Raw genomic sequence first — 18404 nt, forward strand, 5'->3', positions numbered from 1 at the left:
AGTCGGTAGCTGGTTTTCAAGCATGTAGTAGTCCAACTTGTACATTTTGCATCATCAAACATTCCACTGTTACAAATTCAGGTGAAACTGGAAACGAAATAATTCATTGGAATAGTTTCGTAATTTTTCGCGTTTGAACTTGGGCACTGTGCATACGAGGAAAGCTCACAACGTACAGAGCACTGTTTTATCAAAACAATAAGGGTTTTTTTTTTTACTTCTTGAAGCTCAGTGCAACTCTTCTGCACTAATTCCACCTAGTCCGGCCGCCAGTAACTACGGTTCGTCAACATCGCAGCTGGGAGGCTCCAGAGGCTTTTGACACTGTTCAAACAGGACACCGGGAAACGCGGCAATAACCGATTCCACCTGGCGCCTGCCACGGTTGGCGGAAGATCCGTTGCGAGTCGCATCGTGGTCGGTTGAGGTGACTTCGCATTTGGTAAGTACATAGTGGAGCAGGAACAGTGAGTCGCTGTTCAGAGGGGAGCCGGGAATCGGCAACGCTTCTCCGACTTGCCGACGGTACGCCCTCAAGGTGACGTAAAACGCGGCCGCTTCCTCCGCATCGACGCCAACGCGTCTTCCAGGCACGACGGAACGACCATTCATCCGGCGCCCCGATATGCAGCGCGAGAACCTGGACTCGCTTAGCATGGTCGCAAGTTTGTTGTGGAAGAGAGTCTTCAGCACTCGAGGACCTATCTTGGCAAGCCCGAGGCTCTGCAAGTGTGCATCTTTTGTCGTGGTTACGCTGAAGACGGGCAGCGGTACATATACCGTGGACGAGTCTTCCACGAATGATGGCATCGCCGAAAGCGCTACAGAAGCCCCTCCGTGGCGAAGATCGGTCCATTTGCTCCAGGTGGCGACACGCAGGAGCGTCTTTAACTTGGAGTCACCTGTGGTGGACAAGTTTTCATTAACGTGTCCGCTATACTTCGGCATCAGCGCCTGCTTCGTCAACGCGGCAGGTGGTGGTAGGCCTAACCGGAACGAAATCGAAGGTGCGCCAGGAAACGCCTCAACCAGCGATGTATTCAGTGCGTGCAAGATTTCTTTCGCTTCTCGCTGTAATGTAGGAGGAAAGGCACTAGCTCCTAGCGAGCTGAGCGAAGCGCTGTCGTAGCTGTCTATCAAACGCAAGCAGGCTTGCCGCCGTCTAGAATGGTCGGGAATAGCGGACAAAGATTGGGCCTTGTCGTCTTCAAACATCGTGTAAAACTCTTTCGTGAGCGCTAAGAAGGGCTGAAGCGTTGCCATGGCGCTCTTAAACATACGATCATGCCCGGTTGTTCGATACCATTCAGCATTCCAAGGAGAAAGGCTCGAGGCAGATGTGAGGACACAGTTATTGACAGAGCCTGCCATCTGCTTTACCTCTGAGCATAGCTGACGTCTGAGGCCCTCCAGAAACGCGGATGCTTCCTCGTGTTTTGACGAAGAACTCCTCGAGTGCGCCGCTTCGTCATCGGCGCTCGAAACGTCGCCGCGACTTGAGCTTTCTTCGTCGAATAGCCGCAGCGGCAGAAGCGTGAGGTACACCGTGTCGTTTGTGACGTTGGCTGCGACGTCGAAAAATGGAGACACGCCCAAAGAGGCCATTCGGGCGACGACCTCGGCAACAGCTTGGGCCGAGGAATCGTTGCTCGTTATTATGATGGTATCCAGCGTGCTCGCCACGTCTTCTTCCGTAGCCAAGTGTCCATCGACGCAGTCTTGAAAGAGGCTACGCAGTTCCGAAAAAGCGTGTCCTTTGCCCAGCAGAAGAGCGACTAGCCTGTCCTGGTAGTCAGCGGCAAGGATGTCGTCGGCAGAGGCCGTGCCGCGTTCACTCGCCAGGTTTTTGTGCCGGCTCTGCCACCTGGAACAGACGTGATCGTACAGGTTGCTGCAGGCGTCGTGGCTCGGGTCGAGCTGGCGTTCCAAGGCGCGAACGGCCGCCTGACATTCCGCCCTCCCGCAGAAGAGGTTGGCGGCGCTCGCGGCGCTCTCCTCGTCGACCAGCGACCTCTCGTGGTAGTCGTAGTGAAGGCCGCCAGAGGGCGGCAAGGGAACCCTGACTGTGTAGTTGTCGCCGTCCGTCTCGTTTGGCGTCGTCAGATCGCGGTGGGTTGCGGGCGTGAACGAGAATTCAGCAGTGGGCCCAAAGAAGAGCGCGAAACCGATGTAGCCCAGGATGAAGGTCAAGGTGATCATGAGGACGGCGCCCATGATGATGCCGATTTTGCGCTCTCGCACGCGGGTCAAGTCCGCGCGCATGCGCTCTTCCTCCGTGGCTGTTGTCTTATCTGGGGCAGCGGAGGCCCCGGCATTCGGAGCAGCCATGGGTTCCTCGTCGAACTCGTCTTCATCGATGGTAGTGGCCATGGCGAGTCTTGCAGCGTTCGGGAGGGAATGGTTCGCAGTCGGGATGGGTCAAACGGCGCTGCTGCGACGAGCGGAATTTTTTTCAAGCAGGTTTCGAAGAAACGGGTCGCAGGCGAAAGCAGCCTTCGAAGCGTTGACACTATGCTGCACGTCTTCTTCTTCAGTATGATGGTGATGATGACCTTGAAATATAACATATACCCACTATGAAGGATAGGCGAGATTAGGCCAGTAGGAAAAGACCTAAATATAAGTGCAACCTATGCCTGCAATTACAGAGGAAACAAATAATAAAGGAATAAAATGGTTGTGCAGAGGCGTTGGCCAGCTTTTCGAGAGGCGATAAAGAAGAAAGAAAGATCTCTCGGGTAACATCCGAGGAAATGTGAAGAAAGGATGCCAGAAATTTTGTATAGAAGTATGTGTTTCATGAAAGAATGTAAAATAAAATGGGACGCCGAGTGCTATATTTTCCACCTACAACGTGTGCACTTGTAGCCGAAGCCAGTCATCAATCCCAACATGTCGAGAGGGCCTCTCTAGGCAAGCGGTTGTGAAATGATCTTTCATGAAATTAGGTTGCAACTCCCAATGATTTACGTATTTATGAAAAGTGATGGACGGCGTCGAAACACTGACCTGCGGAACAATACTTAATGCCGTAGAGCGAAGTTTGGAAGAAAACAAATACAATACCTAATTAAGTAACTATAGCTGTGGAAAATGAGCCAGGAAGCCCTGTTTGGTTCCTATCGACGTACCTTATTCTGTGTCACTGCTTTTCTTTAATCTTTCGAATCTTTAATCATGTTCTTTTTCCCCTTCTTTCCTATCTCGCATTTCGATGCCTTTCTCTCCTCCTTAATGAATGGGCACACATTGTGCCGCTGTGGTTGCTGCGTCTTCTTTTTCCCTTCGTTTCCTCTCTGTCAATTTGTACACATGTTTTCAAACCAGATAATAAAGTCAATAAGAAGTCGAAAGGATCCAACACATTAACTAACGCTCGTCCTCTACCATGTGAAACATAGGCTCTACGTAATTAGCCGGCAGTTCTTAATAAACAATTACTTGCAAGTCCCACGCTTTTCTTGTTGACTTCTTTGAGTCAGTTCTATCTTTGTGCGGTAGCTTTATCTTCCATGGTAAATAATTTTTTTCGTCGATTTCTAACAAATAATGAGGCAATGTGTTTTGTACATTTGTGTTACTGTATACGCAATAAATATGTTCCCCGCTTGCAAAACACCAAAAATCAGCCTGTAAGCAGTCACTGTTGCGTTACTGTAGCTTATGCAAATAAATTCACCGTTACATCGCCCTAAATAGTTTTACATGTTATGCATTTCACTTTTATCACTCCACCAGCGCACAACCAGAAGAGGGCAAGCCACAGTTCTCGACTGCGTGGCTTAAGAATCACAAATGTTCCCAACGCCGGTTTAGGAATCTTCAGTGTCATTACCATAAAGCAAACGTTCATTGTCCAACCCCCAGACCTCGGCATGGGCTGACACTTGCCCGAGGCGAAACTGCCGAATGCCTTCGCGACTGATGCAACATGGCGTCGACGCGCCCAACTTGTCAGCCGCTTTCCGATTTGTGTCGAATTTGACACCGCTTCGCACTCATTAAACACGTAGTGGTATAAAAACAATGCGTCGCTATTCAAGGACGATCCGGGAATAGCCATACCGTCACCGACCTGACGGCGGTACGCTTGAAACGACACGTAAAACGCCGCAATTTCCTCAACGTCCGGTACGTCGTGATCAGCTACAACTTTTGAATCGGAGAGTTTGGAAACGCACTGTTGCATGCGAGAGGTCCTTAAGTGTTTCGCGAGTTCTTGACGAAGAACTCTTCTTAGGACGCGAGGTCCTACTCTGGCGAGGCTAAGCACGTGTAAGCATTGATCTTGGGGTGCAAATATATCAAATACTGGTAAGGGCACCACCACCGTGGAGGAGCCTATGGACAGCGTCAGGGCTGAGTCCAGCATCGGGGCGTTCCTGTCGAAATGTCCAAGCCATCGCTTCCACGTCGAGTCCCGCATGAACCCTTCCAGTCTCGAGGCATTGAGAAAGCTGTCCTCAACCACGGAACTTAAGGCATAGTTGTGTGCATTAGAGCTTCTCTCGAACCCCCTTAGAGGACCGAGGGCCACAGAAACGTTGAAGCCGTGGGCTGTTGCTGCATCGAGGCTGGTCTTGAGGCTGTGCAGTAATTCTAAGGCCTCATCCTTGAACGAAGTTGGAACGATGTTCATCCCTATTATCGCCAGTGTGTCGACTTCGTATCTGTTCATAAATTTCAGGCATTCGCGTAAGCGTTCAGTCTTGCTTAGTGCCGAAAAGTTACTAAATACTGACGTTTTGCTCTCGTTTTTCGAGTCTTTCTGATTTGTAGGAATCCAGAACGGTTTCAAAGTCGAGGCGGCTGCCACAGTTAACAACACGGATCCGTTGGACTTTAGCCATTTGTAGGTCCACGGTGCCGACACGTTCGAACCGAGCGTCCAGCGACAAGCCTTCTTCAGCGTTTTCTCTGCTTCGCGACAGACGTGACGCAGCAAAGATTTCAAAAACTCGCTGTTCTCATTCCTGTGTGCAGCCGCTTCGGTGCCTCGGCCATTATCTCCGTTTGCCTGAGTCGACGCATCCGCGTTTCGTGGCACGAGAGGCAAAAGCTTTACGTTCGCCGTGTCGTCGTCCACGCTAATGGACAAGTCAAAAAGTGGCGACACACCAATTCGGGCCATCTGGAAGAACGCCTCCGCCAAAGGTTCGACACTGTCGGCGTCCCGAACTGCGGCAAGCTTGGAGAGGACGTCTCTCACGAGGCCGTCCGACGAGGTCAGGTTTCCAGCAACACAGCCGTAGAGGAATCGGGCTTGGCTACGCTGTGGGGACGGGTTGGCGTTGTCCAGGAGCGCCCGTCCGATCCTCTTCTCGTATTCCTCTAGCAGCGCGTCGTCGACAGAGTAAGCGCCGCCCCTCGCCGCGGCCTTGTCGACGTGCTCGGCTTGCCAACTCGAGCAGACGTGGTCGTACAAGTTCTGGCAAGGGTCCTTCGAGTCGTCCAACTGTCTTTCGAGGAATGAAGCCAGATTCCAACTCGGCTGTGTGCCGCAGAACAGGCCCGACGAGTGTTCGCCGTTGGGTGCGGCGGACTCGAGTTCCTGCAGAGCGTACACTGTAAACGGAAATAACTCCGAGGTGGGAGTATACTGCTTGTCCTCTAGCGACCCCCCTGTTCGGAGTTTATTATGCTCCGTATGATCGGAGTAGAATTTTTACTCCGTACGAGCGGAATATTTGCGTGGAATTATGGGAGGTTTTTTCTGTCTTTTTTTTATTTTTTGCTTTGCAATTGACGGAGTTTTTTCGAGGTGCAACGGGAGTATAAAAAGAGGCATCGCGTCAGTTTGCGCGAACATGTTTACATGCAGAGGCTGCTGGTCAAATTTCGAAATATGCACACGAGACCGCGTCAAATTCGATGAAACAAGTCAATGAAAGCACATATATCATGACATACATAAACATTCCAGAAACGCCCAATGCAGAAATTTGAAAGACATCCCACGTACACGCGATACTCAAGAGGCAACGGTGCCAGTATATATAGCCACGATACTGTGTGCCTCGAAACCGCCAAGGGAGCAGCTGTGCTGTTTTCAGAATTATGACTCACATGCTCGTTCATACGAGATCTGCCTCTTTGAAACTAACAGAATACCTTAATCAACACAAAACTGTTAATTCAAAATAGGGAGAGAAAAAAGTTAATGGCGTTATTTTTCAAAACTATGCCATTCTGTCAGTGCTGAAGCGACTTCGCACATTGCCGGCGTTCGCGGCCAAAAAGTAGTGCGTTAGTTACAGTAAGCTAGAAAAATGTAAGTGCATGTGCTGCATAGCAAAATTACATTTTTTCGATATAGTGGTAGCGTAGCAAGAAATTATTACGTGTGAGCATGACCCGCAGCAGCCGACGTAACACCGAAAAATGCGCAGACATACATTTTATACACCGCACTACTTGCTCTGAGTACAAGCAATCTGTCTCGGTTGCGAAAAGGAGCTACATCGCTGATCTGTCGAGTGAACCTCTAAACTCGTAGCCAGCAGGCATGCGTCTAAATCAGTGTCTCGGATAGAGCGTAATGTTAATGCAATATCGGAAGCAACGACGTGACCAAAACCTATATGCGCGATAACAATTCGATTCACATCGCTCAATAAGAAGCTTTATTTTAAGCACACATATATACTTATATCCTACCGTTTTTCTTCGGGCGAGGATATCCGTTCACAGATAAATAAAAACAGTTGCTTGCACTCCGGTCTTTCTCACTGGCAACACAGCACCGCAACGAACTTGGGTTACACCATTCATGCGCGACTAGCACGGATGTCGTCGCTCGAACAGTGGCTGCTGTTGCCATTGCTACGCGGTCCTTACAAACATTACACCGGACGTTGTCAGCATGTACTCAAAAGGACATAGAAGTGGCATTTCACGTACTGAAGAACACAAGACAGGGTGACGCAGCACGGAAACACAGCCAGAACGTGAGCCGACATCACGAGCCAGTGAGCAGCTTCGAGGTATACCTAAGCCTTTTTCCGCTCTTGAAAACGTGGTTCTTGCAATCATCGTTGTCAGCAAAGTGATCACAGCTAATGTACTTGAAGCTGTGATACAGTGAGCTTCAGGCATGCCTTTAACACTTTCTGGAAGGAGATACGGGAAACAAATTGACGAAACGCTGTCACGGAACGACACTTCACAGACGTAAACAAGCCGTCAGCCATGAGCACTGCCCGCTCCGCCGAACGCGCCCGGTCGCTGGCGAGGCGCACAGCCTCATGGGAAGCGCCACGTGACTAACCTGTATCGGCGGAGGGGAGTTTTTCAAAACTCCCTGTCGGAGTTTCAAGGGAGAACAAAATTTTTAAGCGGAGTAAAATCGCGTCATGTCGCCTTAATACTCCGGCAGCTAGCCAGCGGAGTGAAACGAGGGAATGGCGCTGTTTTGCTCCCATACATCGGAGTAAATATTTGAGGAGGGGAGGTTTTGGGGCACATCACCTCTTAAAAACTCTCAGCTGGGTTTATTTTCGTTTACAGTGTAGTCGTACATGGGGTTCTGCACGTCTGGAGCGTATAAACCTGCATGGCAAGAGCAAGTGTACAAGTGCACATGTTCACGTTCGGGAGCTTACAAAGCATGCGTTATTTGCATTTTATTAGCTCCAAGTATAACAACGGCAACGCAACTTAATTCGCCCTTTCGTGCCCACGAGACTTGTTCCCGGTATCATATAGTCCTCATGCTTTAATTCCTGAAACACCGTTTCAGGTACGACCCTCTCGAAGCAGCAATTAGATTACCATATTCTGGTGTTTTACGATCCCGGTTAGATTATTACTTGCGACGTAGCGGGGTGCTCCTGATTAATTTTGACCACGTGTGACTCCTTATCATGCTCCTTAACATAAGTACACGAACATTTTTTTTTTATTTTGTTCCCCAACTAGATTACATACGCTTTGGTGTTCTGAGCTATATCTATATCGTCAAGTGAGTGACGTTGCAGCTCGAAGCATTCAGGACAGCTGGATTTGTGTGTGTGTGTGTGTGTGTGTGTGTGTGTGTGCGTGTGTGTGTGTGCGCGCGTGTGTGTGCGTGTGTGTGTGTGCGTGTGTGTGTGTGTGTGTGTGTGTGTGTGTGTGTGTGTGTGTGTGTGTGTGTGTGTGTGTGTGTGTGTGTGTGTGTGTGTGTGTGTGTGTGTGTGTGTGTGTGTGTGTGTGTGTGTGTGTGTGTTATATCTTCATGAGGCCCTTTTGCATCACTGCACCTTGACGTTGACGAGTCACGTTGCAACACGCTACCGTTTGTACCGCATAAAAAGGCACGATAAGAAGAGATTGTGAGGCCAACCCGAAATGAACCACTGGAACCCCTTCATCCTAGCGTCATGCCCCGCCCTACACTGTAAACGAAAATAAACCCACCTGGGAGTTTTTAACAGATGATGTACCCTAAAACCTCCCCTCCTCAAGTATTTACTCCGATGTATGGGAGCAAAACAGCGCCATTCCCTCGTTTCACTCCGCTGGCTGGCTGCGGGAGTATTAGGGCGACATGACGCGATTTTACTCCGCTTAAAAATCTTGTTCTCCCGTGAAACTCCGACAGGGAGTTTTAAAAACTCCCCTCCGCCGAAAGAGCTTGGTCACGTGGCGCTTCCCATGAGGCTGTGCGCCTCGCCAGCGACCGGGCGCATTCGGCGGAGTCGGCAGTGCTCATGGCTGACGGTTTGTTTACATTTGTGAAGTGTCGTTCCGTGACAGCGTTTCGTCAATTTGTTTCCCGTATTTCCTTCCAGAAAGTGTTATAGGCATGCCTGAAGCTCGCTGTTTCTCAGCTTCAAGTACGTTTGCTCTGATCACTTTGCTGACAACGATGAATGCAAGAGCAACGTTTTCAAGTGCGGAAAAAGGCTTAGGTATACCTCGAAGCTGCTCACTGGCTCGTGATGTCGGCTCAGGTCCTGACTGTGTTTTCGTGCTGCGTGACCCTGGCTTGTGTTGTTCAGTACGTGAAATGCGACTTTTATGTCATTTTGGGTACATGCTGACAACGTCTGGTGTAATGTTTGAAAGGACCGCGTAGCAATGGCAACAGCAGCCACTGTTCGAGCGACGACGTCCGTGCTAGTCGCACATGTATGGCGTACCCCAAGTTCGTTGCGGTGCTGTGTTGCCAGTGAGAAAGATCGGAGTGCAAGCAACTGTTTTTATGTATCTGCGAACGGATATTTTCACCCGAAGAAAAACGGTAGGACATAAGTGTGCGTACTGTAAATAAAGCTTCTTATTGAGCGATGTGCATCGAATTGTTATCGCGCATATAGGTTTTGGTCACGTCGTTGCTTCCGATATTGCATTAACATTACGCTCTATCCTAGACACTGATTTAGACGCATGCCTGCTGGCTCCGAGTTTAAGGATTCACTCGACAGGTCAGCGATGTAGCTCCTTTTCACAACCGAGAGATATTGCTCGGACGCGGAGCAAGTAGTGCGGTGTATAAGATGTATGACTGCGCATTTTTCGGTGTTACGTCGGCTGCTGCGGGTCATGCTCACACGTAATAATTTGTTGCTACGCTACCACTATATCGCAAAAATTTACTTTTGCTATGAAGCAGACGCACTTACATTTTTCTTGCTTACTGTAACTAACGCACTACTTTTTGGCCGCGAACGCCGGCAGTGTGCGAAGTCGCTCCAGCACTCAGAATGGCATGCTAATTGTGAAAATTTACGCCATTAACTTTTTTCTCTCACTATTCTGAATTAACAGTTTTGTGTTGATTAAGGTATTCTGTTAATATCAGAGAGGCACGTCTCGTATGAACGAGCATGGGAGTCGTAATTCTGAAAGAAGCACAGCTGCTCCCTAGGCGGTTTAGAGGCACACAGTATCGTGGCTATATATACTGGCACCGTTGCTTCTTGGGTATCGCGTGTACGTGGGATGTATTTCAAGTTCCTGCATTGGGCGTTTCTGAAATGTTTATGTATGTCATGATGTATGTGCTTTCATTGACTTGTTTCGTCGAATTTGACGCGGTCTCGTGTGCATATTTCGAAATTTGACCAGCAGCCTCTGTATGTAAAGATGTTCGTGCAAACTGACGCGATGCCTCTTTTTATACTCCCGTTGCACCTCAAAAAAACTCCGTCCATTGCAAACCAAAAAAGAAAGAAAAGATAGAAAAAAATACCTCCCATAATTCCACGCGAAAATTCCGCTCGCACGGAGTAAAAATTCTACTCCGATCATACGGAGCATAATAAACTCCGAACCGGAGGGTCGCTAGAGGACAAGCGTTATACTCCCACGTCGGAGTTATTTCCGTTTACAGTGTAGTTGCTCTATATTTTAGTGTTTTAGTGATACTGATGGCATGCCAACAAGCACTGACGCTGCATGAGCAGAAACTACAATGTTATAGGTGGACATATGGAGTATGCTTTGGCGAGGCGGTGTACGCGGGGACACATTTTTTTCAGCTCGAAACGGACAGTTGACCGGATTTAGACCTCGAACGGATGTTGACCTCGAAGCGAGCGCTAACTATCCATATATAAAGAAAGCTTCTGTTCGAGACTGGAGCTTTTCGTGAATTTTTGACATTACTTTATCACATTACGTTTTGAGTTATGATTCTTTCTTTGATTCGTTAACTTGTGTCTTTTGTCATTTCTGAGCTATGCATTTATATATCGTTTACAGCACCATACCCATGCGCGCCGCCATAATTGTTCACTTGACACCGCGTGCTATCGAGCGTCTTCTGATCCGCGTTTGCTGGCTATGTTATGGTCATGGCGGCCACAAGCATGGCCCAGACAGCCGCTATTCAGGCACTAGAATTTGGCCAAAGCGGCAGAGGCAGTGGATCTATGATAGATATGAAAAAGTACTAAGTGATCCCGGGCTTCTCGGCGCGAGGTAGCTGGAGCAGCCAGCGGCTACTGATGCCTGCTTGTTCCTGACTTAGGCGTTCAATGGTGGCGCCCTGTGGCGTCCTCTGGTGCGTGAAGCGCAAACTTCTCGCTGTAAGATGGCTGTGAATAAATTTAAAAAAAGTATATATACTACTTACGATATCCTCTTGACCCCCTTTGAATCGCATTAATTTGACGTGGACCAATCACGTTGCAACACGCGCCACCGTCAGTACCGCATAAAAAAGTCTCAGTTAAGCGGAGATTGCGAAGCCACCCAGGAAGAAACCATTTAGACTCCTTCCCAACTGTGTCGGGCCGCGTCTGTTCTCGTGGCCTCCCCGCCAGCAAGCTCGCCGCCTACACAGCACGCTGGTACGAAGCGTGTAATAATATCGCCGTTGTACACTCACGGGAATCCGCGTCCTTCGTCTCGGTACTGCTGACGGTGTCGTTGTCGCCTTGCGTCACGTTCGACAGGTCAGCCGTCGTCGGCGGAGGCCTCGCCGAGAACTCCGACTGGTACATGACCACCGTGCCGACCACCAGCGCCAGCGTGAGAGCGCTGAAGAGCACGAAGCCGACGATGAGGCAACCGGCGCGACTTCGAGCGCTCTCCTTGTCCAAGGTGCGCATGAACTCTCGCTTAGTGCTGGCGCTTTCGACAGTAGTCACCACCGCGTGGCGCTCCTGCGCCCGGGTATCGGGCGGGCTGTCCAAATCATCGCTGCTTAAAGAATCGCTGTTGGTCGCCGTCTTCGTAGCCGCCGCGGACGTCGCCATCGTTTGAACGCTTCCCCTTTACGAATGGCGGCCGCGTGCACACTATGGCCGATTAATGATGATAATGATGGTAAGGATGATGATGATTCCCTCAACTAAGGTACAAGCCACTCCAGTGGAGGTCCATCTCTCCGAACACCTGAGGAACGTACGTGATTTTCAAAAGGGCAACCGAAATAGATACGACGAACCCCGAAACCATGTAAAAGAGTGCTTGTCGCCTGGTAAACGCCTCCCTGGTGACGATGTTGATGACGATGAAGGTGTTCATGTAGAGCCTAGATGTTAGTGGCACATACCTACTCGGGTGGATGGGCCAAGAACGGGGTAGTTCCAGATAACAATAAGAAAAAAAGAATTCTAAAGATAATGATTAAAGGTGGCACTTCTTTTCCCTCATTGCTTGTTCTCTTTCCGTTCTCTTTGAGCGGTGCTCAAAGAGAAGGGAAAGAGCACCGCTCTTTTGAGCACCGCCCAAAGAGGAGCTTGAGCGGTGCTCGAAAAATGCCTCTTTAATTAGCAGCATGACCACCTAAATGGGAAGTGAGAAATGTGAAAGGAAAAAGCGCAAAGTTCCAGTGGTCTTTCTTGTCATTTCTCTCACTTTCTATGACACCGCTCTTTCCAATCACTCCTCTCACTTCCCATCTAGATCGTCACTCTTAACCAAAGGTGCAACATTATCAACATACCAGTTCAGCCACTCTAGCTCAATAACGGACACTCTTTGTTTCGCCCACGGTTGAGGGTAGGCTAAAATTCGAGTGGTGTCAAACATAAGGATAAGTACGGAAGTGACACGATGAAATATATAGGTGAAATTGTTGAGAAAAACATATATATACACTGTGCAATTTAGTAGTGAAAATAAATAAATGGGCAGTTGCATTTCAAATAGGAAGATTAACTGAAAATTGCAACCGAAAATAATTTGAAGGAAACATAATATGGATAGTAAAAAAAAAAATCATGAGTCATTCCGCTCTGTGAAAGTGTATCGCCAGCGAAGCGGTGTAAGACACGACAAAGAGGTAACGCAGAATTTTCTGAACACATCTATTGTCTTGATCGGTGGTCATCTTGACGAAAGGTACGCGCACACATTTATTTTTATGCTTTCGCGTTCATTCGTGTTATACATTCGTTGTACACATTTGCATTTTCGTTTCGCGATATGTTGAGACAAAGAACTTGAGACCGAAATCACCGCGCCGACTGGCAGTGGACCAGTGCCGTCAGTGCCTTCGAAGAAGGAGGGGCAGTATGGAAACGCTGATATGATGAGCGCCATTGGAGCCAGCTGTGGAAGAAGACGACGGCGAAGGCGCGACCAGTGGCACGAGCCATTGCTGATAATGAAAATGATAATGATAGTTTTTACTCGCACAGGTTGGATTGGATTGGAGCAAACTTTATTTATGCCTGCAGTTGGGCGCTCGCGCGCCCCGACGAGGGCCTACGTCATCCTCGAAGTCGGCGTTACTCGGCGCGGGTCTCCGCTCGCCGTTGCCGGCTCGCTGGGTCCCTGCCTTTCGAGCGCCTCGAAGACCTGCTGGACGGCCCAGAGCTGATCGTCTCGGTCGTAGCTCTTCGCCGCTGCCTCGAGCCGCGGTGGGATCTTTGTTGATCTTGCTTCTTCTGGATTTTTAATGCATTCCCACAAGATGTGCGTGTAATCTACCGTCTCCCTCCGACAGACTCTGCACTTATCGGTCGGGTATGTCTCGGGGTACATGCGATGCATCCCTCCCGGGCTCGGTAGCAATCCGGTCTGGAGCTGTCTCAGTAGTACCGACTCCGTATGACTCAGCCTCGGGTGCGGGGGTGGGAGAGTCCTGCGAGCCAGGCGGTATAGGCCTTCGTGATGTCGTTGTAGTCCGTCAAGCGGTCTACAACGACGCGCGCTTGAGTACAAGTTCGTTTTTCGGAAGTGGTCACGAGATTTTTTTCTTTGAAAGTAAAGGGCCTTATTTAGCGGAGCCATTGTTTAACCGCACAATTTTAGAAAGTGTTTGCGCCGTTCCTGTAATTCGTGTCTTCCTCGGATACAAAGAAGCAATGTGCTGGTGTGTGTTTCGCGCGTGTGTTCATAAGACGGCAGCGTTTTCAGTAGCGCTTAGAGCGTGTATTCAAGCATGTTGAAATAAGCTCGAATCTTAGTGCAGTTTCGAGCACGTGATTTAGGCAACATTTCTACAGCGAAGCTGTTAAGGGCCACCTTCCTCGCTATCGTGTCAACGTGTAGAAAGACATCCCGAAGGTAGAGCAATGCCGGGCCGACCGGTGGCGGATATGACGCAGGCGTTAAGCACTTCCCATACGCGGGCCCATCCCCAAGATAGTGCAATACTACGCCAACTCCCAGTGGAGGTGAAGCATGCGTTAAGCACTCCCAGTACGTGGGCTGATCCCGAAAGTAGTGCAATACCTGGCAGACCTGCGGCGGAGGTGCAGTCCGCCATTTAGGGGCCCACATATACAGCTTCGCTGGTCATCCTTCAAACGGAGTTTAGGGGCACTGATTATTTTTTTGTTATTTCTTTAATGCGGGTCCTTTGCGCACACGATAAATAAAATCTTAGTCCGTGAGTCGCACGAAAGTGGAAGGTTTTCGAAGCCTTATTCGGATTATGCGGATCCTTTTGAGAAGAAGGCTTTGCCTTCACGGCCTCTGCTTGCCTATCCAGACTTCCACAGGGCATTAATTCTCCAGTGTGAAGCCAGCAACCATGATCTAGGTGTCGTCCTTACCCAACTTAAAGAAAGCGTCGAAGAGCATCCCGTACTATATCCTCAGGCGAAAACTGACACCGCGAGAAGAGGCGCTCAGCACATCTGAGAAAGAGTGTCTGCACATAGTAGAACGAGAAGGAAGGGGGATAACCGAGGGGCCCGATTTTTATTAATCATATCGTGAGAAGCCAACAAACACTGACACCAAGGACAACTAGGGGAACTTACTTGTACTTACTAAATGAAATAAAGAAACGATAAATTAATGGAAATTAAAGTGGATGAAAAAGCAACTTCTATGAACAATAACAATGATAGACAACTGTCTATTCCGAGAGACAACAACACAATGAAACGAGGGGTGGGCCCTCGAGCTTCAGTGCAACATCACTCATCCCTTCTCGAACAATCGTCGAGGTCATGACCGAACGGCAACGCTTCGGGCAACCTGGCAGCTGGTCACCCTCAGCTCGACTCTCTTGGCGGCGGAGGTGTCTCTTGCGTCTCAACACGGCCAAGGGCATTAATTCGACGTTTTACCACGAGGCTACACCACCCATCCATCAGCGCCGATCCAGAAGTCGACGCAGCGTTGACACCGACTGCTGACGAGTCCACAAAAACCCCTCTACCTAAAATTGACAAGCTGAACTTATGTATGACAGGGGCAGGTCGACGGCTATCGAAGAATGGCGCCGACCTTGGATTCGCGTTGCTACACGGTCACATATTTAGCACTACTGGAGGTGGACTGCGGCGGAATGATGAGATATCATGGGCAGGACATTGCGACTCGTTAGACGACCGTGATTGGTCGGGACACAGCCATCAGATTCCCTATAGTCTAGACGCCTATGGAAGACGATGTTATTAAAAGAAGCGGAGACCTTTCGTGCGGTGAGAGTATCTGACGCCTCCTGATGTGAACTTGAACGTTTAATGTGCTCCTGTATGGAGTGTACTTCCGCGTCTAGAACCAGAGTAACTAATGCAAAATAAAACTTTGTCCTCCATTCCTACTACCGGAACTATATTCGTCGATGGTATTACTGCATTCCTGGCCACACGCTGCCTCGAGCCGCACCACCCTCAGATGAACACAGAGCGCTGGTGACACATATAGGAAAAATAATGGCAAATTTAAAATGACAGATTTTGTCGGCCAGGGCATACCACGCGCACTAATATCTATCTCATTTTTTTTTGTATTTGAAAAGTTGTGGGCCATGCCTTGGCGCAGAAATATAACCGAATAATAGTGAATTCGGATGGAGATATCCTTATGTGAGCGTCGCGCTTCCCTAAGGCGTCAGCTCCAGCGACTAATATGCACAAAAACAAGAGCTAAAACGAGTGAGAGTCCAAATGCAAACAGAACACACATTTTTATCTCAAACTTCACGTGAATGTGTCGTCTTCAGGCGCCGCTACGTCATCTACGAGTTCACTCCATATACACCAGAGGTCACGCCTGGTCTTTGCAATTGCAAACGCTCTGCCAAGAGCTCCACTTCAGACAAGCGGTCTTGTTCACGTAAATGTCTGTGCGGTCGATTATATCAACGTGGTACTCCAAAGACGAGGCCTTTGGAATGCCGCCGTAAATCTCGAAATGGGCTTCGGGCAGCGTCTTAAGTGAGACGCGGATCAGCGTCTTGTCCGTCACGTTGCCTCTGAAAAAAGACGCTTCATCAACTTTGTCCAGATGCCACGTGGCACACTTGCCAGGAAAATGCGTCTCCGCCAGAGCGTTCAAATGAGCGACGGCGAAGAGCGCAAAGGACTGGCCTAACGACGCGTCGTCGAGATTCTCATCCGCACCGAGGCAGGCGCAGAAGGGTTGCGGTATGAAGGCGTCATCGCAAGTTCTTTCCGGTGGTACTTGCCTGAACAGGGTTAAGCCAGTGGTCGACGGCTGCGCCCTTAATCCTAGTAGAGCGGGGAGACTCAGGAGCGTCGCGTGAAAGTCGTACGTGGTCACCAGACGGCGCTGGTTCACCTCCAGGAACACTGCCACTTCGGGATGTTCGCTGAGGAAGCGGCGAGGAAAGACGAATAGGCCGAAAGGCGTGTTGTCTTCGTGCCGGCCTATCTCAGTCATGCGGAAGGTCCCCTTGCGCATGCCGTGATCGCTGAGGAAGAGCACGGCTGTACGTTCCATGACGCCGCTGGCCGAGAGGTCCCTGAAGAACTGCTCCATTGGCGCGTCCATGAACGCCACTTGCTGGACATCGTCGTGCGATATCTCCGACAGCCACACGAAAGCAAACAGCTTCCTATCCTTATGAAATTTTAGTATGTCACCGACGTACCTCAGCACTTCCTTCGTCTTCAGCCGGCTACCCATGCACCATCTGTCATCCGAGGTATTATATAGCATCTGGAGCATCATGTGATGCGCGTAGTAATCGGTCGGCGCCTCTTTGAAGCCGTGGTTGCCAGGGAAAAGGGCCCAGTTAGGCATTTCTTCGAGATGCAATGTCGCGTAGCCGAGCGACTTGTACACCTTCCAGATCGCCGGTACACTGTCATAGTAACTGCCCCTGAACTGGCGGGTCAGGTCTTCGCCCGACACGCCCGTAAGCAGCGGCATCACGTTTGGGATCGAGTTGAGGCCGACCTTGTTGTACATGAGGAACTCGTAGGCGCCGCGTTCGTCGACCAGAAACCGACGAGTCCTGGACATTCGCCGGTTGAAGTTGAGCCGTGACGTAGCGTCAAGTCCCACGATAACAACATTCAGCTGCCCCGGCGAAAGCGCTTCGCCGGCGTCTCGCTTATCGACTGGGACGAGGAAGTATTCGGAGAACAGGTGCGTACCGTTCGCCTCGCAAGATATCACGATGTACTCTCGTCGCAGAGGCCTGCCGAAGACGACGCGTACTCGGGGTCCAAGCACTCGCTCTGCGTCCGGGTTCAAAGCCGTCATATTTCTAAGCACCGACTGGTAGTAGCAGTCGGTTTCGTTCGCCGACGCGTTGTAGTGTTCCTCGAGCACTTTTTCGTCCAAGGTGAATACGTCGAGGTCCTGGTGCACCGCGTTTCGTCGCGTGGTTTTGGCACAGATATCGTAGTAATTGTCTGCCTTCTGCAGTGCGCCGTCCCTGATGGTCCAGTGGTAGGGATCGTAGAAGGGCATCTTGCAACCCGGCGTGTTGACCACGTAACCGCTCCAGAAGAGTTCCTTATGTCTTAACATCTGAGGAATGGTCGGGATTACCCGAAAGGCCATCCACAAAAGTAAGATGAACGCCGAAAAGAACGCATGTCGCCTGGCACACACCTTCCGAAGTAGAACGCAGCTTGCGAACAACTTCATGGCTACCAGTGGCGATGATGATGGCGATGAAGATGATGCTTAAACGTGGCTCTTTTTTCTCCTTTCGTGCTGTTTTCGTTGCTTTTGGCAGTGTATCCGTTGTCCAAGATTGGACACCTTGTCCTACCTACAACCTTGGGATGGGCGTGTATTCGGCTGGTTTCACAAAACACACAGATGAGAGAAAAAAAATACGGGAATGAGGTAAACAGATAGAAAAGATGAAACTTTCGTATAGGAAAAGCACACTGTGTGATTGCGTAGCAGCCAGATCAGAATCCTGCGACGTTGCTCAAACCTCCGCATTCTGAAATGAATGTCAACTCTATAGCGATGCGCTTGACCTTAGTAAATGGTGCTTGGCGTGAACGGGCTGAAGACGCGCATTGAGTTTCCTTCGGTGCGTTCACGACAGGCGTCAATTAAGTGAAGTGAAGCGCGGGCTTCAAGTTGATATGAGTTTCTGAATACCGGGCTAACGACACGCGGGTGTGACGTGTTGGCTCGAGGCAGCAAGCAACCCGTGCTGAACACAGCGCCTTGGAGGCGTCTCCTCTCGCCACGCTTTCGTCAAGAGTGCCGCTAGTGGCATTTGCATGGCGTCGCACAACAGTGGCGCACGAGACGAGACCGACGGGCGAGCGTCGTCGTTACTGAGCGTCTTGTGAAGT

At 49.9% G+C, this 18404-nt stretch overlaps 2 protein-coding genes across 2 annotated transcripts in view; both read right to left on the reverse strand.

Annotated features, from left to right (window-relative positions):
* Positions 1 to 11717, reverse strand: part of LOC139047340 (uncharacterized) — a 31801-nt gene extending 20084 nt beyond the window's left edge. The window contains exon 1 of the mRNA XM_070521157.1: positions 11312 to 11717. Coding sequence (XP_070377258.1) covers positions 11312 to 11681 — 370 coding nt within the window. The 5' untranslated portion in view covers positions 11682 to 11717. The remainder of the gene's footprint in view (positions 1 to 11311) is intronic.
* Positions 11718 to 15780: 4063 nt separating this feature from the next.
* LOC139047341 (uncharacterized) lies at positions 15781 to 17873 on the reverse strand. The gene has a single exon (XM_070521158.1). The coding sequence runs from the start codon at positions 17731 to 17733 to the stop codon at positions 15880 to 15882; it is 1854 nt and encodes a 617-aa protein (XP_070377259.1). The 5' UTR covers positions 17734 to 17873; the 3' UTR covers positions 15781 to 15879.
* Between the last annotated feature and the right edge of the window lie 531 nt (positions 17874 to 18404).

This window comes from Dermacentor albipictus, chromosome 7 (assembly GCF_038994185.2).
Source record: "Dermacentor albipictus isolate Rhodes 1998 colony chromosome 7, USDA_Dalb.pri_finalv2, whole genome shotgun sequence".
In the NCBI taxonomy this organism is placed as follows: domain Eukaryota; kingdom Metazoa; phylum Arthropoda; class Arachnida; order Ixodida; family Ixodidae; genus Dermacentor; species Dermacentor albipictus.

Coding starts and splice junctions, on each gene's coding strand:
- LOC139047341 (XM_070521158.1), bottom strand. CDS start 17,733: ATGAAGTTGTTCGCAAGCTGCGTTCTACTTCGGAAGGTGTGTGCCAGG.